The sequence below is a fragment of the Fulmarus glacialis genome, unplaced genomic scaffold (assembly GCF_000690835.1).
Source record: "Fulmarus glacialis isolate BGI_N327 unplaced genomic scaffold, ASM69083v1 scaffold9874, whole genome shotgun sequence".
In the NCBI taxonomy this organism is placed as follows: Eukaryota; Metazoa; Chordata; class Aves; order Procellariiformes; family Procellariidae; genus Fulmarus; species Fulmarus glacialis.
The window spans coordinates 1-23,535 of NW_009208690.1; the positions used below are offsets into that span (position 1 = coordinate 1).

At 38.0% G+C, this 23,535-nt stretch overlaps 2 protein-coding genes across 2 annotated transcripts in view; one reads left to right on the forward strand and one right to left on the reverse strand.

Annotated features, from left to right (window-relative positions):
• The first annotated feature begins 8 nt into the window (after positions 1-8).
• PRPF38A (pre-mRNA processing factor 38A) lies at positions 9-4,006 on the forward strand. Its single transcript, XM_009576576.1, has 9 exons — positions 9-100; positions 628-749; positions 1,255-1,340; positions 1,487-1,597; positions 2,168-2,280; positions 2,815-2,841; positions 2,922-3,019; positions 3,366-3,414; positions 3,662-4,006. The coding sequence occupies exons 1-9, from the start codon at positions 39-41 to the stop codon at positions 3,702-3,704; spliced, it is 711 nt and encodes a 236-aa protein (XP_009574871.1). The 5' UTR covers positions 9-38; the 3' UTR covers positions 3,705-4,006.
• Positions 4,007-5,066: 1,060 nt separating this feature from the next.
• ZCCHC11 (zinc finger, CCHC domain containing 11) overlaps positions 5,067-23,535 on the reverse strand; it is a 40,612-nt gene continuing 22,143 nt past the window's right edge. The window contains exons 15-30 of the mRNA XM_009576577.1: positions 22,878-22,981; positions 22,451-22,508; positions 22,253-22,356; positions 21,507-21,596; positions 19,521-19,634; positions 18,329-18,406; positions 17,775-17,952; positions 17,386-17,433; positions 17,206-17,288; positions 15,117-15,228; positions 13,574-13,750; positions 12,519-12,616; positions 9,585-9,914; positions 9,389-9,536; positions 6,655-6,828; positions 5,067-5,609 (exon numbers count right to left, since the gene is read on the reverse strand). Coding sequence (XP_009574872.1) covers positions 5,518-5,609; positions 6,655-6,828; positions 9,389-9,536; positions 9,585-9,914; positions 12,519-12,616; positions 13,574-13,750; positions 15,117-15,228; positions 17,206-17,288; positions 17,386-17,433; positions 17,775-17,952; positions 18,329-18,406; positions 19,521-19,634; positions 21,507-21,596; positions 22,253-22,356; positions 22,451-22,508; positions 22,878-22,981 — 1,988 coding nt within the window. The 3' untranslated portion in view covers positions 5,067-5,517. The remainder of the gene's footprint in view (positions 5,610-6,654; positions 6,829-9,388; positions 9,537-9,584; positions 9,915-12,518; positions 12,617-13,573; positions 13,751-15,116; positions 15,229-17,205; positions 17,289-17,385; positions 17,434-17,774; positions 17,953-18,328; positions 18,407-19,520; positions 19,635-21,506; positions 21,597-22,252; positions 22,357-22,450; positions 22,509-22,877; positions 22,982-23,535) is intronic.

Here is a 23,535-nt window from a genome sequence, read left to right on the forward strand (position 1 = left end):
ACATTAAGCCTACGCCCTTCTTGTGCTTGACGCTGAAGATGCTGCAGATCCAGCCCGAAAAGGACATCATCGTGGAGTTCATAAAAAACGAGGACTTCAAGTAAGTTGGTAGCTTGATTTTTCCCTCTTTTGGCTGTGGTACTGAATGAAACTGTCCAAAACAGGCAGGGAAACCTCAGCGCAGGGTTTAGCTTTTAGTGGGCCTTAATAAACTCATCTTGTTAAAAAGCATGTCCTTCCTCTTGCTTTCAAGACTGCTCTCCTTGTCAGTTGGGCTGTTGGAATGGCTTGCCTTTGGGGCATGTGCTCTCTGTGATAATACCTGTCTGCCTGAAGTATTTAGAACGAGGTGCATTAAGGGAGCCGTGTTAATCTACTTTTTCTTCAGTATTTCTTTCATCTTTGTGAGTGATAATGCACCCATACAGAAATTATATATGTATACTTGAGTATATGTATTTTTTTATATATATACTTGAGTACTTGAAGGACAAAATCTAAATGGTCGCGTATTCTATTTATTTTAGTGTACTGATTTTCCTCAGAAACTTACGGGAAAAACTCCTCTTTTATCTAAACTGCTAACTATGCAAAAAGCTCAGATATATTAAATGGTTTACTTTTCAGGTATGTCCGAATGCTTGGTGCGTTGTACATGAGATTGACAGGCACTGCCATTGACTGCTACAAGTACCTTGAACCACTGTACAATGACTATCGAAAAATAAAAAGTCAGAACAGAAATGGGGGTAAGCACTCTTACTTAGCTGTGATTTCTTAGTACCTCATGGATGATCTTTTGTTAAAAAAGATAGATAAAAGTAAATATCCTATTTAGTAATATACGCTTAAAAAATTGTGACATAACCATCTTTTTGAAACCTTACTTTTACTTACTCGTCCTTTGGATAGTCTGTTGCTGGTCTCACTGACTTGTATAAATGAGAACTGCCTTGCTTATTTTGCTTTCCCCAAGTACTTGTGTTTTCTGTTGGGCACTGAAATGCAGTTCCATAAATACCAAAGAAACACCGTTTGAGTGCTGGTTTAAGCACTGTGAATCTGCTAATCCTAGCTGTGCAGCAATTTCCTTTTTGCAAAATAGGCCTAATGATTTTCCTCATCATTGAGAATGATTTTAGAACTGTTATTTGTACAGCCCACTTGACATAAATTGTTTGAAGTGTTTCATCTTTACTGTAGCCACTAGTGTTAATCTTCTTCACCTTTTAAATGCTATTTTCCCCCCCCCAGAATTTGAACTGATGCATGTGGATGAATTTATTGATGAATTACTCCACGAGGAACGTGTATGCGATATCATTCTACCTCGATTACAGGTTTGGAAAAGTAGATGGTTATGGAATTCTTAACTGCATCAGATTCAATAAAGCTTGTTGCATAAAGCTATCTGGCACACGAGATGCCTCATTAAGTGTTTGTTCTTACTTGGGTTATGTAAAATAAAAGTTGTAATTTCTCCTAGAAACGGTATGTTCTGGAAGAAGCTGAGCAACTTGAGCCTCGTGTTAGTGCTTTGGAAGAAGACATGGATGATGTAGAATCTAGTGAGGAGGAGGAAGAGGAAGATGAAAAGGTTGGTGAACTGTTTTGGAAAGGGATAGTTAAAGCTGGTACTGAACCACCGCAGAACACTGTATGGCCTATGAGAAATATTTGAGGGGAGGCACCAGGAAGCTGCTTGCTTGCTGCCCGTATTTCCCCCCTTAACATATTTTCATATAAGCTGCTTGCGAGAACTTGTTAGACCCTGAAGCAGTTCTCAAGTGCTCTGTGTTTGCCAAGCTTTTCTGTCTCCTAAAATTCACAAATCTGGATCTGTTCTGTGTTAAACATATTTCAGATAAATTGTTTTACATACATATATAATGGAGATAACTAAAGGTGATGATGAAAGTTATGGTGACCACCATAGTCAATTCTGCTGTACTTAAGAATCAACAGTATGAGAAGTGGCCATTTTAATTTCCAGTTGGCAAACTTAGGCAGTACCACTCACTTCTGAATATGAAATACTTGAGGGTGGGGAACCTTGAGTGCATGACTTTTGTCATTTGTATTAATCGTTCAGAAATCTTTACTGATAGATAAAAACCTTGATGAAACAAGACTTACACAACCTTCCTGCCCCCCTCATTGTTTCCAGCTGGAACGAGCACCCTCTCCTGACCACCGCAGAAGAGGCTACAGAGACCTTGATAAACCTCGCAGATCTCCTGCTGTGCGATACAGGCGGAGCCGAAGCAGGTCTCCAAGAAGGTGACATGGCTCTTCTTGAGCAGTATTTTTACCTGTTTTACTGCAGGTGGCTGGAGCAAAGCATAGAAGTGAAGATGACAATTCAGCCAGAATCTCTTACACCTCCCAATTCCTTTAGCCACTTTCTGAAGTAAGGAGTTGCAGTGCACAGCCACAATCAACCTGTCTGCGTGTTTCTCTAGTCCTTCAGTAACTTTTGAACTTGCTAGCCAACTTTAGCTAAATTTGACAATACAGTGAAGATATGAAGGAGAATCAAGTGCTTTCTTTTCATGTAAGCTAGAGGCTGCAGGGAAAAAGTGTTCTTATTGATAATAAGCCATGAAAAACTCATCGCTACCCTCACTTGCTCACTGTATGGGACACTCCAGAAGCATGTACTGCCTCTTGTGCAGCAGGTCAAACACACATTAACTGGGGACACGGGGGAGTGCAAGGGAAGCCCTGGTGCTGTTGCTGGAGAATATGGGAAATTAAACAGCTAGTTCTGCTAGTAATTTTTTAGCGACTTTTTCTTTTCTCCCCCAATTACAGGCGAAGCCGCTCTCCAAAGAGAAGGAGGTAAGTCTTTTATTCTATTATTTAATCTTAGAATGTGTGTATTTTCAGTATGGCTATCTTAAAAACTTCCTTTCTCTCAGTCCATCACCACGCCGGGAGAGGCATCGCAGCAAAAGCCCAAGACGACACCGGAGCAGATCCAGGGAGAGGCGCCACAGATCAAGATCTAAATCTCCAGGTATTTTTGTCATTTACAGATTAACTCTGGCAAGTCTTTATCAGCAGAACATCCACTGCAAGAAAAATCTGTGTCACGGTATCAAGAAGGTAGCATAGGTGCTTAATCTGGCTCATAAAACTGCTAGCTATATGAAGGCACAGCCGGAGAACTCCTTTAATACATGCAAAATTGCCTTGAGTATGTTTTTCAGATATTTGCCAGGAGGTTAATTTGAGTGCCTAATTAAGGCTAGGGTTGTTCTGGCATTATCTAGGACACTTGGTCAATAGAAGCAGATTGCATTAGCAAAACAAAAAAGAATTCCAGGATCTACAGAAGTAACTGTTAACTTTTTATCTCATAGGGCATCATCGTAGTCACAGACACAGAAGTCATTCCAAATCACCTGAAAGGTAAAGGCTTGGCCTGTTTCTTAAAGGTGTCTGTATTGTAGGAGCTCTTACTTGTCTTGGGGACTGAAAGTCTTACAATGTTGGAGATCAAATATTTCATACAGTACCTCCCTCAGTGTTGTAGTCAAGTCACACTGTCTGTATTTGACCATAGAAAACACCACTTACTGCTATGAATCACCTTGGTCTTTCAAAACCATTACTAGTACTGTGTCATATGGCTTTTTTTTTTTTTCTCCTGTTTCAGATCTAAGAAAAGTCACAAGAAGAGTCGGCGAGGGAATGAATAACAAACTAAATCCAGCACACAGTTTAAGGACCTTGAACTGCAGTGTAATACTGTCCTATTTGCTTTACGGGACAGCTGGATATGTACTGGCTGCTTTAGCAGTCCGTTTCTTTAATCCTTCTTCTCTTGTGCAAGTCTTGTTTGTTTGTTTTTTTTTAATTAAAAGAAAGCGAAGGTAACTTTTTATGTAATTATTTACTAATCCTTGTGATAGGATTTGAGGATTGTTTTTAAATTGTTTTTCTCAAGGCCTGTAAAAACTAGTGAAGAGCAATAAAAAAAGGGGGGGGGGTTGTCTTTAAAGGCTCCTTGCCGTTTCTTTCATAATACTTTGTTTAGATGTCCCCTAGTTGAAGCTGGCTTCGTTCTCAAATCAGGGTGTTGTTTTGACAAACAGCCACTGCATTCAGTTGCCAAAGTCAGAATATGTTTGAGTTACAAACACTGAAGAACTACCAGCCTGAACGATCTCAAACCTCCAGTACAGGAAAGGAGGGAAGACCGTCATAATCCAGTGTTTACTAAAAGCAAGAGCTAATTTAAAACAACTCTCCACCACACAGCTGTTACTGGTTCCTTTGTAAGAATCATCCTTAAGGCTAATGATACACTGCTTCTGATGCTACTATCAGATAGTTTAGAAGCTTCAAGTAGTACAAAGCACCACTTAATTCTTCTCAGGCAAGAAGTTATTCAGTATATTTAAAGACAGTAAACCACTACTTCGAGCATAGTTTGTGGCCCATCTGTGACTGGGGACAGAACGTGACACAGTTATACCCTGCTCTACCTTCTCTGAATGAAGTTAGCATTCAGCAAGTCCCTGTTTTTCAAATTAAGAATAATTAAGCTCTTACTCCAGTTACAGTTCTCATCTTAGTACATTTAATTATGGAAATCAGTTGTGTTAAACCCCTTGTGTATCATCCCTTTATTCATACTCTTGCTTCAGGAGCAGGGACTGACAGGTTTATCTCCCAAACACTGCATTTATGGCTTAAGTATTTTCACATATTGCCCAATGAGTGTTAACAACACAAGAAGTAGTATGCCAAGTAAATTTATGAAAAGTCCTTTTTAAAATTACTTCATAGTACAGCCTGATTTTTCTAGAGTATTTTCATATTTTTTTGCAAAGTTTATGAACAGTATTTTACAAGAAAGACACATTGGCTGTGAACAGCACATGCAATGACACCAGCATGGGGAAAAACAGGTATACTGATTGTATGACTCGCTAAAGCTGCTCATCTTTCATCTCTTCTTTAAGATAACTAAATTAAAGCCATTTTTATTATTCTGGTTTCCTAATCACAGTTAAATGCAAGCATGCATACAAATAGGGACGAGGAAAAAGTCTTACATCCTTTTTTTTCAGTTTTATTTTTCTTTTAAAAAGTTTTTTGGCACTACATAGTTCTGTAAAGAATAGAAGTGACAAATTTTTAAACACATGAAATCCCCTTCTAATTTTATTTTTTTAGAACAATATATATAAAGTCTGAAGCAACCAAAGTATGAATACAGCTAATAGAAAATAAAGAACTTAATTTTAAAAATTCTCTCTCTTTACAGTTTATCAAGATAAAACAAAACACAATTCCCCTTAAAAATAGGGTAATAAAATAGATGAAATTTGTATCACTCAGTTTTGTGATACTAGTAAAAACTATAGTTCATATCTATGTACAAATGATACAGTTTAAAAACAGTCTTAAATAATCTTGTATCTAAACATGTTGCATTAAGATTTTAAATCAGAACCTGAATTTTTTTCCTCCCCTCCCCCCACCCACCCACAATCCCATTAAATTTCACTTTTTCTGTTGAATGTAATTCAGATTCAAGTGTGGGTGTCCTTGAGACAGAAGCGAGAACCGCTGGTTACTCTGCATCAGTGGACCAGCTAAAAGAAAATGGATTACAATTACTTCAGCAAATTAAATATATTTAACAGTGCTTGGCTACATTCAATGTATTAATCTTACTCAGAAATAAAGCCATTTACTAGACTGACACAAATGCTATCTCTACAACTAACCCATTTAATGGGACAATGCAGTATTACTTTAACCCTATGTCCAAAATTCCCTCAGAATCATCTATACATCATTTTGTTGCATTACTTTAGTTATTTAACAAAAATAATTTCAGGATTTTTAAATATGGGTCTTACTTGGAAACCTTGCTACAGCCACCATTAGATCTTGAAAAAAAGATTTGGTGCCAGTATCTCTCATTTTATCCTAGGTGACCCAGCCACACGTTAATTGCAAAGCCTCCAAGTAAAATGTGGGCATGGTTTCTCTCTCAGTGGAGCCAAAGGTCTTTTTCCTACAGCCTTTCCCAATCCTGCCAGATGCTGAACACCTTTACCATTCACTACCACCAGGAAGAGCTGAGATAAAGTCAGTCCTTCAAAGTACCCTGAATAACTGAACCTGATCTAACTTTGAAGTTAGTGCTGCTTTGACTGCAGACGGGTTGGACTAGGTAAGCTCCAGAGGCCCCTTCCAACCTGAATTATTCCATGGTCTTGCAAGTTTTTACCTATGTAAGTCATTCCACAAGGCAAGGTACAAAAGCCAAATAAAATGAATTGGGACAAAAATTTCTTCATATTCTTAACACACTCATGGGCAAATCATCTTAACCTCTGTTGAAGCAGAGGTGGCTCTACAGTGAGACAGCCAGCAGCAGTGAAGGAGAAAGAGGCTAGAAGTGCAACAGACTGCAAATTGGCTCAGATTTCAGAAGTTGATTTAACCCCTTCCCTCCCACAAAGATTTTCATCCATCCATACAGGAAGCCGAAGCGTTGATTTGACTCTTGGATTCATTATGGTTCCAGGGAGCCTAGCAAGTGAAACATGATTCCTTGGCTTTTAAAGCCTTTGCGACAGTAAAGAGACATGTTGCATGAGCTGTTGATTCATATACTAGTTCTAGTACCTTGAGGGTAGAAAGGTTTGTTCGGTGGATAGCTGGCATTTCCCTGCTGCATGTAGTTCTGAGGCATATTGTAAGGCCACGCTCCTCGGAGGAGAGGAAAATGGGTAGGGGTCCCATGGTCCCAAGGGACAGAAGGAGGGTTCATTTTACCAAACTGTCCTTGGAAACCCTGATCTATTTTTCAATTGAAAGGGAAAAGCACATTGCAAGTTGAAATAATTAAACAGTAAGTCACAAATACAATTTACATCTTAAATAACAGTTTGCAGGGACTTAATGAGATTAGTCTGATGTGCTACTTTTTTTTTTTTTTTAAATATACATCAGTAAAAATTACCACCTAAATTACTTCATTATTCACTATAATAGAATTTATTGGGGAGGAAGACAGAGGATGAATCAGTATTAATATCAAGACCTGCAATTTCACTATACCTATGTCATTCTCATGATGAAAAATACAAGGTCTGAACAATGTTACTAATATCTGATCCCACACAAATATTCACATAGCTGTGACATGAAAGCTATTATCCTATTGCAAGAAATAATTCTCAGATGTACACTGGAATTCCACTAATACTTCTGTGCTTAAGAAACTTGGTATCTAGCTCATCGGACCAACTTAAAATTGATTTTTAGAGAGAAAAATAAAAACTTTTGAAATAAGTACACAAATTGTAAGCTATTCCATTTACAAATCCAGTATTATTGCAGCATTAAGGATGAGAAATCAAGCATCCAAGGAGGCAGGACACACAACAGTTGATGTCAAATGCTGTATTACTAATCCTGCTCTTTTTGTTCATAGCTCCCAATTTTATAAGACACAGCAATGCCTGCTAATTTAAAAACTTGATCAATGTACATTTAAAAATAAATAAATAAATTTAAGTTACTATCCTTCTCAGTATATCAGTTCCCCTTCACACTCACAATAAAAAAAAACCTTGCAGACAGACTTTCATTAAATAAAAGTAAGCTACACATTTAGAAAGAACAGTAACTTTTATAAAATAAACCATGAAGCATGGCTCTGGAGTATGCATGAAAAAAAGTTGTCTGTCTGAAACTTCTAATGATCCCACTCCTAATTAATCATCTACTGAAAAGAGTGTGAAGTCACTCCTTCTAAGTCAAGGTTATGTGAGCCAAGACAAAGTATCCATGAACTTACTGTTCTCAAATTGTCCCAAGCAAGTAAGAAAGCTGGCTTAAAAGAGAGCAGACAGCTCATCTCTACTGTCTGCCTACCCAGTGACCCCACCTTAATGGCATCTAAGCCAAAAAGGAAACAAAACTGATTAAAATACAAAGAGGAAGAATACTAGGACTGGGAACTAGGAAAAGAAGTGTGATGAGACTGAAATAGATGGAAGTTGAGGGAAGGGAAAAGAAATACTGTGACTGACAAGAAAACTGGGAAACCTGTGCAGGCATAATCAGAGTGGAAGCAAACAAACTGAGACAGAGCAAAAGGAAAAAGACCGAAGACAGGGTCTGACTGACTACATGATGAGAAATGGGACTCGTTAAGGGAGCATAGAGCAGAAACTAGGATTTGGGGAGCTTGTCTGAAAGAAGGCAGCTACCTGGGTAAGAAGACTTGGATTGGAAGGAGCTGCTTGAGAAAAAGGTCAGAGCTGGGGTGGACATGAAGGAGGGGACAGATGAGCCTGGACAGAGAATTAAGATCAGCAATGGAGAGGTAGGGACAAAGCACACTGAAGGCACACTAGTAGCAGTTTCTGTATCCTCTAAGATACATTGCCCACAAAGCTCTGAATAGAACAACATGCATCTCCAGCATCTCAACAAATATCTGAAACTCACTGGTGAATTATACCTCATCCAACACTGTTGACTCAGCTGAAAACCTACTGTTGCTGTCAATCACCTTATTAGTGCAGAGAAAGGCTGTGCAGGAGATTCAAAATTTCCACCTCATGATGAACAACTGCATCAGTACATTGTATGATGGATGTATTTTTTTAAACATAGGAGGAGTTACACACTCAGAATAAATCAAAAGACCATTATCATGATCTAAAGATCACAGTTAAAATTTAGGGGCTGCCACGGTTTATGTTGCACAGAAAACTACATGGGCTTTAATTCCCACATACTGTTTTTCTCAGCCTCAAACATTCAAATGTACTTGGCTTTGATATGAGGCAAAAGGCTGTTGCCCACTTGTCGCAGGGAAAATCTGTATGAAGTATTTTCAGGAAATGACATTGAGATTATGGAAGTTAAATGTGGCAGGATAAACTATAGGAAAAAAGAACACATAAGATCATGTTATATTGCACTAAATGCAAGGAGGCAATATTCAACTTGCACAACCACAATTCTGCCAGTCTCCAAGTTTGTAGTTGCAGTCTCAGCATTTATCTAATAAACTACATTTCAACATAAATGGAATCCGTATTTGTAAGCATATTCACAGAAATGTGCTTTAGACTCAAACAATTATTACATTGCTCAGTTGAATGCATGATTTCTCATGTGTTGCACAGCTGTTAATGGCAGATAGGACCAATGCCTAAAAGTTACAATGATCCAACCTGCCTAATTTTTTTCCTATGAAAATGTTAAGACAGTGAAGGTAATGACTTAGTTTCTTAAGCATCATATTTTTAATATAAACCAAGTTGAAAGAGTTAGCTGTTTCTGTAACACTTAACACTTGTACACAAAGTGCGAGAGGTTTGATACAACAGAGAAGAGTTACCTGAATTCCCCACAGTGCCATTGTTCACCAGTGAATTTGGAGTCACAGGATTGTGCCAGTGTCCCTCATGAGAAGTGCTGGGGATTCCCATGGGCCTGGCAGCAGGCTGTGCAAAGATGATACTGGGATCATTCAAGCTTACACTGCTCTGGTTATTTGTGGTGCTGCTGCTGCCAGATCTCATTGAAAATGGAACATTTGTAGAATGAGGAGGGTTACCCGGTGCAGAGTGAATAACAGGCCCATGAATAGGCCAAGAAGTGTTGGGAAGCTGAATTTGGTGGTGATGGTGCATCTGAAGTAGTCCCAGGTTATGCAAGGTGGAATACTGACCTGGGGGAGATTGGGGAAAGTTAAACAAAGGCAGCTGGACCTGATGGGGTGGCTGTGCACCCTGCTGTGGTTGCGGAACGTGCTTAGACTGGGATATTGGTTGTGGCTGAGTCTGGTTAATGGAGGCTGGCTGAGAGGAATTCTGTGTAAATTGTTGAGGTTGTGGAGAGTAAGATGACTGATGCGAATCAGACTGGAGGGGAAAAAAAAGTATGTATTTCTGATTAGTTCACTAGCTATTTAATGGTGTTTTTCTTTAATAAGCACCCACTGCATTACACTATTCATAAAAAAGGCAAAGCACTCCCCAGCAACACCCCAAATACTGCACCCAAGTTCCTGCTGGTTTAAATAAGTGCAATTTGACTGACACTGATTTTCACCATCAGATAATTTGATCTGTTAATGTGGCACATTCCACCATCAGAAAATCATTCAGAGCAAAAGTTAGCCCCAAGCTCTTTATTCTACTCCTCACACATCTGTTTCTGATTTTTAATCAGTGTCTTCCCCACCCTTCTTATTTACAGCCCAGAATCTCATTAACTAATTACCTTATTCTAAAAAGAGTGGTTCTTATTACTATAGACACTTTTTTAAGTAATTCCAAAGTAAGCTCCTAATATTTCTTTAATTTTTCCTTAATCTGTTAAACAAGAAATTGAAACTCCAAAAACCCAGTTTCAACCTCTATATCCTGATGTTAGGCCACGGCTAAAGGCACCGAAATAGCAATTATTACTGCCTCTGCAGAGCTCTTACAAAGCTTTCCCTTTCACCAGCAACAGATACAGGCATGAGCCTAATTCATCTGTTTGGTATTGCAACTAAGTAGAGAAGCACTTCAAGAACTGGAGTGGCTGGGAAAAGCATTCCCCAGTTTATCTGCCAAAATTTATTATCAATGTCTGGATTAACCTAATCTGGTTTTAAGCACTGAGACAAGATGGTGATAGCATAAGATAGGTGCCTCCAAGGAGAAATTAGAATGACAGATAGCTACCTAAGCCAGAGATGATTACCTGAATCTCAGATCTCAATCTACCCCTGGAGTTGCTTGTCTCCCTCCATAGACTATAGCAGACAGCTAAGCTCCAAGTACACAGCTGCTGTCAAACATCTGAAGTTAAAGGTCTCTGCAGCTTTCCACTATCCATGACTGCTCGCCTGTCCGCTTAAATTGGCAGTCACTTTTCTTCAATAACCAGAGGTCTGCAGGACTTCCCCATGCCAGCCTTTCAGAGCGTTCCTTATAGTAGCATGTGTGTCTTTGCCTGGGCAAAAGCTGAAGCCCAGAAGCTGGGATTTCTCCCTGTTGCTATTCCAACTGTTCCTGTATGAGTGCCTCCTGTGCCTTTCTATCAAACCAGGAAGAGAAGGTAAAACCTGGGATTTGAAAGACGACGACTAGTCTAACAGTTTAAATGTTATAAAAATAGAGCACATGCACTGACTACAGCCTTCCTGCAAACATTAAACCACCACAAGCATGCATTGGACATGTCAGCAGGAGGAGAGGAGAAATGTTAAACTCCAGCCTCTTGGTCTGCTTCCAAATTCTTGCTTTCCTGTTTCTCTCCCTCTTGCTCGAGTAACATTCCCCCTTCCCATTCTCCTCAAACAATCCCTGGACAGCACATATTCACCAAGAAATCCTGGCCAAATGACAACTATGCAACACACACACAGAGTCCATGATATCCAGATGACACAAGAATGTGCACATGCAGTAGGTCCCGTGTGCACAATGTGCCTGAGTGTGTTTGCACCCACATGTCCAGCTCCAATTTCCCAAGCAGAAATACAAGGCTCCTAAAATGATACTTCTGTGTCATGTGATAACATGGTGGCAGTTCAGCCCTTCACTTAGATTAGGGCTGTATCAGTCCCTCCTTAACACCATATTATTATAGTAAAAATGATGTTACGAGGTCTCTGTTACTGGAGCAAACATTCCAATAAATGCTTACTGATCAGTTAGAAAATCAGTCTCTATACGTAAAGTAGTAAACAGAACAAAGAGCATTAGTGATCAGCAGCCCTGATTCCTATGTTTGCTTACTTGCCAGCTTCATTAGCAGGCACATGTTTCTCAGACTAACAGCTTAAAATTGATGAATTTCTGCTATGTTCTGTACTCCAAAAACATTAAATGCCAACAGCTGTATTTGCTCAAATACCCTCTGCTATCCATCTCCACTTAGAAGCAGGCTAAACATATTTTACCTAGTTCTATAAGACTTGAACAAATTCTAAGAGAAAACTACCAAAAAATTCCCCATAGTTCTGTTTGTGCTTCTAGTGTGCTCTGGCAGACTTTTGCCCTGTGTATCACATCTGAATTGAAGTATGATTCATCTGTGTTCCCTGCCTGTTCATGACAGTCCCTTAAACCACAGAGAATCATGATAGTCACAAACCTAAGTCTCCAGCATGTTAACGATGAGCTATGCTTTACTTCCCTTAGTAACTCCAGAACATTGCCAGGAAAACTAAGCACAAGACTTCAGAAGGCATCCTAGCTTAAATCTCAAAGATAATGAAGCTGGCATTTCAGAATTGCAGCTATCTTATAAGAAATTTGACTATGTAGCTTCCGTATTGAAAGACCACAAACGCTCTCCAAGAGACACTACGTTATAAATCAAAGTTTCATTAACTGGCAGAGTGCAATGTTGTCATTGTAAAGTCTAGAATCTGTTGAGAAAAAAATGTGCGAACCTGTTCCTAGCATGGCCCAGGATTGCTGGTTTGCTACAGCTCGCTTACTTCAATACTATAGCTAATTGGAACTTACACATTCTGATGACTGTCTAGTGCGCAAGGGTCGTTCCACTTGCTGCTGACTCACAGCCACTAGCTGTGAATTTACCATGCTTCGGACCAACTGGGTGCCTGATCAAGGAACAAAAATGTTAATAAAAAACACAAGGTTACAAATGACAGAATAATGAGCAGAGAACTGGGAGTCAGCAAGGCCTTAACTCTCATGTGACACAGAGTAGGTAAATCACTTTAACCTCTCCTCTAAGTGGAAAGTTTTCCCTCTACTGGCAACAGCCAACATTAATAGGTATAGCAGCTAAACCCAAAATCTAATTCTGAGTAATACAAATTCTAGCATGAACAATGCTCACTTTGCTATCAGGCGGGAGCGCTACTTTATACAGGTTTCCATGCTATTCCTGTAAGCAGTGGGATTTTAAATAGCAATAGCAACAGCAGAACTTTTGGGCAAAGAAAAAAAAAAAGAGAGTGAGTAAGGGATACAGAATACAGAAAAGCAGCAAGGTTCTCTCTGAAGTTCATTTATGATTGCTTTCTCTACTTTGTCAAGTACCGCAGGCACCTAAGGGCCTAATTTGAATGGGTTTGCAATTAGACTTGTCTCTAATTACTAACAGTAATTTGAAAGCTGGATCTAGCTTCCTAATGCATCTGTATGCTTTTGGAAGTGTTACTTTAAACCACTGATTTTCAGTGACAATACATTTACTTACCTCTCACAGATGATGGAGGGTTAGCTAACATTTGAGAAACATTTGGAAGAGGAAATGCATTCAATTATTACTATTATTACTACCCCTAAATGCACCCATTGTGAGTGGAAGAAAAATAATGCAATACCCTGAAGTAGACTGTACTTACTGCTGAGTACATTTTTACCACCCATGCAAAGACTGTACTTCAGGAGGCATTAATCCCCTTGAAGAGCAACACTAAGACTAAAAGCTGTACTTGCAATGACTGAAATAATTAGTTGCAGAAATTTTTTAAGATAATTACCAGGTCTGTATAGAGAGAAGGGATCTCAGAACTTTCAAATTATACTAACACCACAAACTAACTTACCTGGCACGCTATTATTTCTCTGACGGGTTTGTTTGAATTCAGGACAATCTCTTCTAACATGACCCACATCCCCACAGATGAAACACCTTTTCTCTCTTGTTTCTCTATCGTCTTCTTTCACTTCTTTTTCATCATCTTTCTCATTCTCCTTTTTCTTCAATCTGAATAATAATTTTTATTAGCAACATCACAAAACCACAGGAAAAAAAAAAATCTCTGTAGAGTTGTTATATTGGTATGTTCAAAGGAAATGGTTACATAACCAACAGCTGTACCAGAATACAAGTATCTTAGGAATCCCAGAAAAACACTTGCAGAATCTGTATAAACTTAACAAACTTAGAAGCTCCCCAAAATTGTCCAGAAGCTATCTGACTGTATGAGTGCAGAACTATACCTGCAGTTAAGTAGGCTTAGCTTGTCAGTTAGTTTGGGAGTAGTTCTATGCAACAATCCCAGATCTATGCAACTGAGTCAGAATATACACAACGCAAGTTGGCTGTATCTTGTAGACATAACCTCCCCCTGATTGGAGACGGCATATTTCTCTGTAAGAGTATATTAGCATCCCGAGCCTAGACAAGATGTAAAAGAAAGCACTGAGGCTCTTTCAAACACTTAGTACTAATACAACAAACAGGAGAAGAACTAGTGATCAGGAACCAAGACAAGAAATAAAGGTCTTTTTCTACATGATATGTGTAGGATTGTTAAATATTAATACTATTTTGTGAGCTGTGTATACAATTTGAGAGAGATTCTGTGTGGCTATGCTGTAGTAGCAGTTTGTGTGAAGAGCAGATCACAACTTTTCCTGAGGCAGATGTAGGAAATTCAATGTGCTACTGCTTGTGAGAAGTATGTTAAGGGAGCAGCTGAAAGAAATAGTCAGTCTGTGACCTCAGGGTTCCACTCCAGTTTTCTGTATCTTGAACCCTGCTGACTGAACAAAAGGCTGTAAGTAAGGAGTTTGTAGCAGGAAGAGACCAAGTATCTTTTGAAGAATTAAGGAGCACACAACTGAACATAGGGAGTAAATGAAGAAGCCCAGACTTTTCTGCATTCTAAGGACTTCAACAGGTTTTAGGAGGAGTCAGACAACCTACACTGAATGGGTCATTAAAAATCCAAAGACATAAAAATGCGAGGAGTGCACATTCTCTGTCAATTCCTGCTAAACTCTCTTTGGACACATTGACCTGCATGTACTAGGGACTCCTTTTGCAGGAGTGCTGGATCCAAAACTCATGAGTGCAACTAATGTACAAGTGCAAGATCACTAAGTGACTGACACTAGTATGATGTTACAGAAATGCACCTTAACTATGTACATTTTAAATACTCCTAGATTTCAATAAATTAACTTTTACCTGCCTTGCAGAGGTACATTATCAGATCTATAGAACAATTCTCAGATATGAAACTCTGATTTTCTCTGCATGTTCAGCATATTCTTCATTTCCATTAAAATTTGAACTATCCAAATCTACCTCCTGATTTAATCTCAACGATTTTACGTTAGCTTTGTATATTACTTACCTCCTCCTCTTTGGACAGTCTTTCATGTAGTGACCAATTTTTCCACAGACACGACAACATCTGTCATTGGGTGCCAATTCCCCATCTGTCAGCACTTTTGAGTCAAAAAAGTATTCCTATCAAAACACATCAGACATACAATATATAAAACATTCACTTGCAAGACTGAGAAATGAAAGCAAAATGGACAGCTTTAATCTCCTATTGTTCCCTAAATTTTACTACTTCTTAGATTATACCTAGTCCTTTTCTTCCCCTAAATAATGGCAGCTTTTTCAGAGATGTGGAGCAGTTTGGGCTAAAAAGGAGTAATTAGTTTTAGGGCCAGAGGCTGAATTTGCACAACAGCTTATCCAGGCTCCAGCCTGCTGCCTACTTTCCGCTTCCCCAAAGGCTCTTCAGAGGGCAATTTTTTGCATATGATCTATTTTGGTATCTGAGTCACTGCTTGTATGCTTTCCGAAGCAGCCTTATGTCCCTTCCCAAATGAAACGATTATAGCCCCCTAGACAGAACAAAGCTCAGGTGGGAAACAGATGAAGCATCTGCACACTGACCTATATCACTCCCCTCCCCTGGAATTTGCTAAGGACAGCTGCAGTTCTGATGTATGTCAGCACAAAGGCCACAGTTTACAGCCTCCGAGCAACATAAACATTGTGAAAGTACTATCTTGCCTGAAAGATTGAAATAGAGGTACAATTAGAAACATCCTAACCACAGCTCGGGAACAAAATCCTACTGTAGACAGGTAATTTACTGAACCTTTTTGCTCCAGTTTCCTCTCTGTACCACTAATGCAATGCAATACAGGGTACTGGCTTAGGAAGGAGAGCGAGAACTCCTTCTTTGTTGGGCACTTGGGAGAAATAAAATGCTATGTAATACTATTGGCATTATTTCCTTCATGTAAGAGACAGCTCATTTGCATGCTAAGGCTGCCTTCTGACTTGCCTTTTACCCTTATGTAAAATGCTCAGTGAAAATCTGATATGAGGCAAAACACCACAAACAACCGCATATACAAATACACAGTACATGCTTTCCAGAAGCACTATAGCCTTGTGTTGAACATGTATGCAAACAATTAAAAAATACTTATTACATACGCTCACATATTTGTCAGTTACAGATAACCACATCCACACTGTAATTCATTATTATTTGTATCACAGTCGTACTCAAAAGCCCCAATAAAACCAGATTCTATTTTACTAAGCACAGCACAAAACAGAACAGAGTCACTGCATCAAAGAACATTTAATACAAACTCAGAAAAAAACACAGATAAAGTAAGCAAACGGAAAAGAGAAGATAGGGAAGGATGAGGGGAAATAAAAGCTTTCCGAAGATTTTCAAAATCCCTTAGAAACACAAACGCTGTTGAAAGCCATTGGGAGAATAGTCTTCTAAACCGTCTCAGAAAACACCTTTCTAAGTAGATATTAAAAATACTAATTCCAGCTGATTTATTTGCTCATATAAAAAAAACAGTTCTCTATTACACATCGATGACTGGACCCTGTAGCACGGAGGAGTACTTTCTCTAATATGATGTTGCATGAATACATTCCTGACCCTGACTCACTATGCAAATTTTGAAGGTCAACTGATTAAAAAAAAAAAAAGTTGATCATCGTCCTTTTCCTTCCTTAAGCAGCAATCCTTACTTTCCCCACGAACTGGAAAAATAAGTAGAATGTAACATCTCATGAGTCTGTTTTCTTTAGCTACATGAATAGCTAGTAAAGTTCCTAAAGCTGTTCCTGGGTTTTATAGCCGATTTTGCAGTTTTCTGCAACACTTAATGTCACACAATGAAAAGTTTTATAAAAAACAAAAACCAAAACCAAAACCAAAATAAGCTTACTTTCTCCAAACCTGCCAAAAATACCCATCACCCATCCAACTACTCCTGTGAATTTTTTTATTGCAGGAGCCCAATACTAACCTGTACATTTTATGCAGATGATGTATAATTACATATATTGTGCATACCAAATTGATAAATACACACAAGAGATTTGCTTTGGATGCATCAATTCAGTGGACAAAGAAAAGCAAAAAACATACTACAAACTATGAAAACTTACAGCTTCTCTTCCAACAGTTGGGTAGAATGGGGTACCAAATAATTTTCTCCCATTGATAAATGCCTTCATTATGAAATTGGTCACTATTGAAGAAAGACAAAGTTATTGTAAAACAACAGAAAAGGTGCAACACTTTAGAAACTAGTGAACATTAATCATTAGTAGACATTAATAGCTTACTTTTCCTAGAGACTCCAGCACCGAGATTATGATTCAAGTCAAAAGGATCTGTGTAAAGAAGGGAGAAAAACAAATCCGAGTTGGAAAAAATATGCTGCAACAAAAAATTTTTATTTTAACACAGAGAATTCCATTTTAAATGCACTCACAGAGCAGATGACAGCAAAGCAATGCTGAGTGTTTCAAAAATATGTGACTAACCATAAGAAAGTAAGAGCAATTGACTGACGTATACTAAAAGTTAGGAGTCTGATCTTATTTGTAAGCTGTAGGACTTGCAAACAGTGTTTTTTTAAACTTTGATGATAGTTTCCTCACATAAAGATCCTGCGCAACAGGGAGGACAGATCACTCCCTCATTAATGGAACAAAATTCAGCAGATAAGTACCTTCTATGGCAATACATTTGGATGTCCACTGTTTCTCAAATGTAGTTAACAGTTTCTTCTGCCGGATGCTGATCACATATTCTTTGAAGTCAAATTCTTCAGTGTAGAACCGCAACAACCCTAGCCAGAGTTCTCCAAGTGATTCAGTGTTCTTTCCAAGAGAAGGCAGGCGCTTCTTCTGCATGCAATTGAAGACACAATGTATTCAGTTACAGTTACTGAAGTACTCCTCCTCCTGAACTACCTCTCTAATTATGAGTTTGTCTACCATGAACAGTTTCACCTGGTTAAAGTAAGGTTAAACCACTACAGTTAACACTACCTCAATCCTGGACTGTTTATTAAGAGTAAAAAGTATTCCTCCTGTTTTATGTTATTTAGAATTATTTTAAATAAACCAAGAAAAAGCAAAACAGGACTCATTTGGGAAGTTATAATAATATGGATACAGAAGTTTAACTACTCTTTTATATATTACACTGTTAGAAATGTATTGCTTTCCCATAAAAACAAGCTTTAAGTTTTAAGTGACTCTTCTGAAATTAGAATATTACCAATTCTTCCATGTCATCAAAGAAAAAGGCATTCCATCCATCCACCATTCTTTGTGGAATCTGTTTTCCATCAAATATCTGCCGAAAGAGAGAGGGACACAGTTACCACTCCAATTCAAAGTCACCATAAAAGACCTGCAGTTTTGTTGGTAAGAAATAATACAAAAATATAAATCTTTTAATTTTAACAACTGCTTCTTATATAGGCAGAATTTCCCATCGGTAAAAAGTCTGAAAGTCTTTTTGCATTATTGCTATACCTCTCTCAAATTATTTGGATATTTTATTTTTACTTGTTCCTTGTAACTAAGAAAACATGACTGAATTACCTCATCAAAATTCCGACATCCCTCTTGCCCACAAAATCTCTAAGGAGAATTTATATGACTCCTATTACATTTTGACTTTAGCAAAGCCAAGGGGAAATTCCACTGTTACTTAAATGCACTCTCAGGGTACCAATAAAATAACAAGCTCCGACCACTACTAAAGATTCAGCAAGAAAGTCTGAGTCTCAACTGCAGTGCTTAAGCCAATTTTCCTCTTGCACACAGACAACAAGAAAGTCAGAAAGGGGTAATTTTCAGAAGTGCTTGGGAGTTCCAGAGTGTATCCAGGAAGAGGTAGATAGCGGACTAATTATATTCTCCCCACCCATGCAATGGAGGTACAGAACGTTATTTTCTTAATAAGGTTTCCTGGCACATGTAAAATAGTATCTTTAAAGTTGTACCAAAGCATTAGTTATCTTTTTTCCCCCCTCATCAAATCATAAAATAAACTTTTCCTCTTACAGATAAGGTGTTGAGCAATAAATAATGCTTCTGACAATAACTGATGGAAGAGCTGGACTCGCATCTCAAGAGCATCTGGTGCAGACTCATAATTACAATTCCCTTCTCTCCATACCACCTGCCAATTTTTTATATCCTGTTCAGCATATAAATATCATCATAAGACCAAAATCCCAAAGTAAATGTAACAGCAGAACTTAGGTCCAACAGATTCCCCTTTTTTTTGTAATTTTCTTGCTAAGTTTTACCCACTAAAACCAAGCAGGAGTTAGGAACCTTCTAATGCAGAAGGGTCCCATGTCTCATTCATCCCCCTGATCCTAAAAGCCCAGACTTCTCATATTTGGCTTGAAGAAACAGTGCATCTATTTTCATAGCCTCTTCTTCTGAAAACCTACCTCCTGAAGAACTGGAATAACTGGTGGATTTCTCTGCTGTAGAAAGTACAAAACCATAAGAATATAGGCATACGAAGACAGACTACCACGGGATGCATCACCAATATCGCAGCGCTGAAAAAAATACATTTTAAACAAAATACTGAATTTACATTTTATTATTCAAGACTAACAACTACACCAGAGAGCAAACAGAAACCCCACCAGTAATAGAAAATACATTCATCTCATAACTAAAAATTGTTTTACGAAGCCTGAAAAATAAATGTCCTTAGAGACAAGTGCCATCTGGCAAATCCACAGCATAATTTGACTAACATAAAAGCAGAAAAGCTTCTCATAGCCAAAATATTTTTTTTTAGTTTATAATGCGCCAAATTGAAAAGAAAAAAAAAAAATCAAAACCCCCAAAACAGAAATCGCAACAAACCTCCACATCTGATATGCAGGTTTCAATACTGTAAAGTTTAATTCTCCTAAACTCATGTTACTAGAGTTGTTTCTATTGTTGTTTTGGTTTCCCCTTTTTAATAATTAATTAATAGGCAAGTATTTCCATGTCGTACTGGCAACTTAGGCAATACCTGGCATTTTGCTAGCATACATACACATACCTAATTAAATCATGGTTCAGCCCGCACAACACAGTGTAAAACAAACATCAGTGAATTATCTTACTATGCTTGAAAACCTTATTACAGTATAACCTTTCTACAGCACCTGCTTCTAAGCTACCCTTTGCTTCGAGCATGTGTCATAACAAACAACACATTTTTAAACGCCTAGGTCTGGAAAAAACAGGGATTCACAAATTACTTTCACATTAGCAGCAGCAGTGACAGCTGTTCCTGGTTTTTCTGCCAATGCAAACAGAGAAGGAAGCATTTTGCTTAAACACAGAGTATTTGTATAGCTATGAAGTCACCTCCACACATACACATTCAAGAGTGTATGTCCCACAACTTGGAAAGTTGGTCTTTACAGTAAGATTTTTAGAATGTATACACTAGTATGCAATACTACAAAAAAAAGTAAGATTCATTATTATCAACAGAAGGCATTTTTAATCTGGACACAGACGAGACATGGCAATATTCTGCACTACTGCGACCACACACAAAAAAAAAATCATTACTAGTCTTGGTGACAATATAATGAACATGTCAATTCCATTCTGGAACAAAGTTATTTTATTCATCTTGATGTATTTTGTTACATTAACATCTGGTAGCATGATAAATTCTCTGTAACTCATTTTTTATTTGCCCCTGTTTCACTACGCTTTCTTTGGATGTGTTTGGGGAGTGTATTTACTAGTGCAGCTTGAATAAAAAGAAACACCATGTTTCAATTATCAAAGGCTGTACAGTATAACACTTTGTTAGAATATCATAAGAAAAAAAGATGCAGGAAATTTGGTGTTTGGTATTTCCTAACTCTTAGAGTCAAGTGTATATCCTAGGCACATCATCAAGTGTACATCCTAGGCACATCAAGTAGAGACTTAGGCATTCATTCAACCCACACCTACTCCTGACTTTCATGGTAAGTAAAACAAGGCAAGTAGGCCACAAGAAAGCTGCAGTAATCTCTGGGCTGGTCCTAGATGTGGAAACTTGGGAAGCCCATGCACAGCCACATGCCCCTACATCTTATAGTTACCATTTTTTCCAGTTTTGTGTAGTTGTTTAGGGGTTTTTTTGCATTGTAGCTGGTTTGAAACTGAAAAAAAAAATCAAAGTTTGCCTTTCATCAGCTTCCTCTTAGACAGAAACCTTTCAACAGATAGCAGAAGATACCAGGACTAAAGAACTTGATTCTGACACACACAATCAGATGGAGCATAGTCAGCTTAAGAAAGTGCACTTCATATTAATAGCATTCTACTGTCTTCTTTCCAGTTGCTATTAGCAAAAGGTAAACTCAGTGAGTGGCTGTATCAGAAAACACTGTATTATACAAGTAAGTACCTTCTTTTTATATTACCTTTGCAAAAACTTTCATTGTATAGCCCAGATATTGCACTCTAGGATCAATAGCTGCATATGTAGCCAGCATTCTTGTGTTATGCTGCGCCTGGGAAAAGAGGAAAAAAAATATCAAACAGATGTTTCAATGTAATTTATGGCTAATTATAGTATAGTCTGCAGTTCAAGCACAGAAGATGCATAATGCAACTGGAGAGCAAAAAATCACAACAATATTCCGTTAAATGCATGCAACATTTCCTGCACAAACATAACTGAAAAGTGTAATCAGGACAGTATTAATGCAGTAACAACAGTAAGAACCTTGGAAAACACCAGCAAAGAAGTAAGTCCATAAGATGACTCACATTGGAACAAATTCCACAAATTGCATCTTCTTCAGAGGTGAATGTGAGCCCATTACATAAGAAATCATGCAATTCCATTGTGCTAGATGTAAGCTGGGATGAGATGTACTATTCATGATGGCAGAAAGGCCATGGTGAATGTGGCATTAACAGCTTTTCAAGAGCATTCACAAAAATGCTTTGTGTGCCATGACGCTGCTCTGCCATCAGGTTATATAGCTACTTGGGTTGGGCTGTGGGCATGGGCCACTGAATATAAATAATGTAGAAAAAAATCCCAAACACACAAAAGCATTTTAATTCTGGTTTCAAAGTTATTCCCTCAAATAATTATTTGAGTGAGTTACAATGAATTAAAAAGCTTTCTTTGAACACAAAACCAAACACAGATGCTTACCAGTGTATTGTATAAACTGATATCTCCTTCTAAGCCACTTCGTCTGTGTTCAAATTTTACTATAGGCACTTTGGCTGTTGTTATAGGCAAGATGTTTCTCAAACCTGGGGAAGCAACACTTTAGTACATAAAACATTTCCATTAACTACATATATAGTAAATGTAAATACAAAACAAATCATACTTTAAAACACCTACCTGGATGCTTCTTAAGAACTTTTGCCAAACCTTCTATTATTTCTTTACAGTTCAATTTCTAGGAAAAACAAATATCACAGTTTCAGATGTTAAAACATGGATCCTATCCCAACAAGCACATTTACTATCAAACATATATTTCATAGAGGAAAAGTCTATGTACAAAAAGAAGCAATAAGCCAGCACATGAATTTACGTAAACTGGTAACTCTTATTCTCTATGTGAACATCTACACTAAACGTCTGCCTACAGGGCATTAAAAGTAAAATAGGCTATATCTTGCTTCAATTGTGCAGAGTGCAACAAGCCGATGTGCTACTAGCAAAATCCTACCTTTTCCATGCACAGAAATCTTAGCTGAATCAAAAAACCTTAAAGCATTCTTAAATTTAAAATAGTAAATTTTATCCATTTCAAAACTCTTACCTCTGCATTTTCATGGCCTTCCAACGTCATGCAGATATCTAGATCACTGTCCCGAAATCCAAATCCATTCTTTGAAGAGCCAAACAAGCAAAGTCTGGCTTTGTCTGATCAAAAGAGTAGACCGAAAAAAGATAAATTCTTTTACAACTGAACGGTAAGTGCTTACTACGGAATATTGCTTTACTGAATGTGTAGGTGCCCATAGAAAATGAGCTTTAAGAGGGAGCTTACAAAGCCACTTCTAAGACTTCACCTTTAATAAAGGAGGAAGCACAATACTTGAAAAATTATTTATAGAAAGTAAGGCAGGATAAAGCCCATGGAATTTTTGAGTGAGTTATGTTACGGAGTTACTATAACCATTAAATAGCATCTCTAAATGTGGTGCAATGTTTTGTGGTATGTGACTGCATTTTCCTGTTTTAAATAAATCAAAATAATGTGCAAACCCAATCACCAGTACAGCTTTACCCTACAGATAAGACAGAGCTACTCTTAAGCAGTCCAAGCAGTATTTCTGGTTCCACTCATACTTTATCTAGGTTGCATATTTTTGCTGTGACTAGGTAAATTTGGTCCATCAGCAAGTTTCTGTAACCATAAGATACTGTTCAAGAACATACAAGCAGTAAGATTAATATACTTTATGGAACACTCT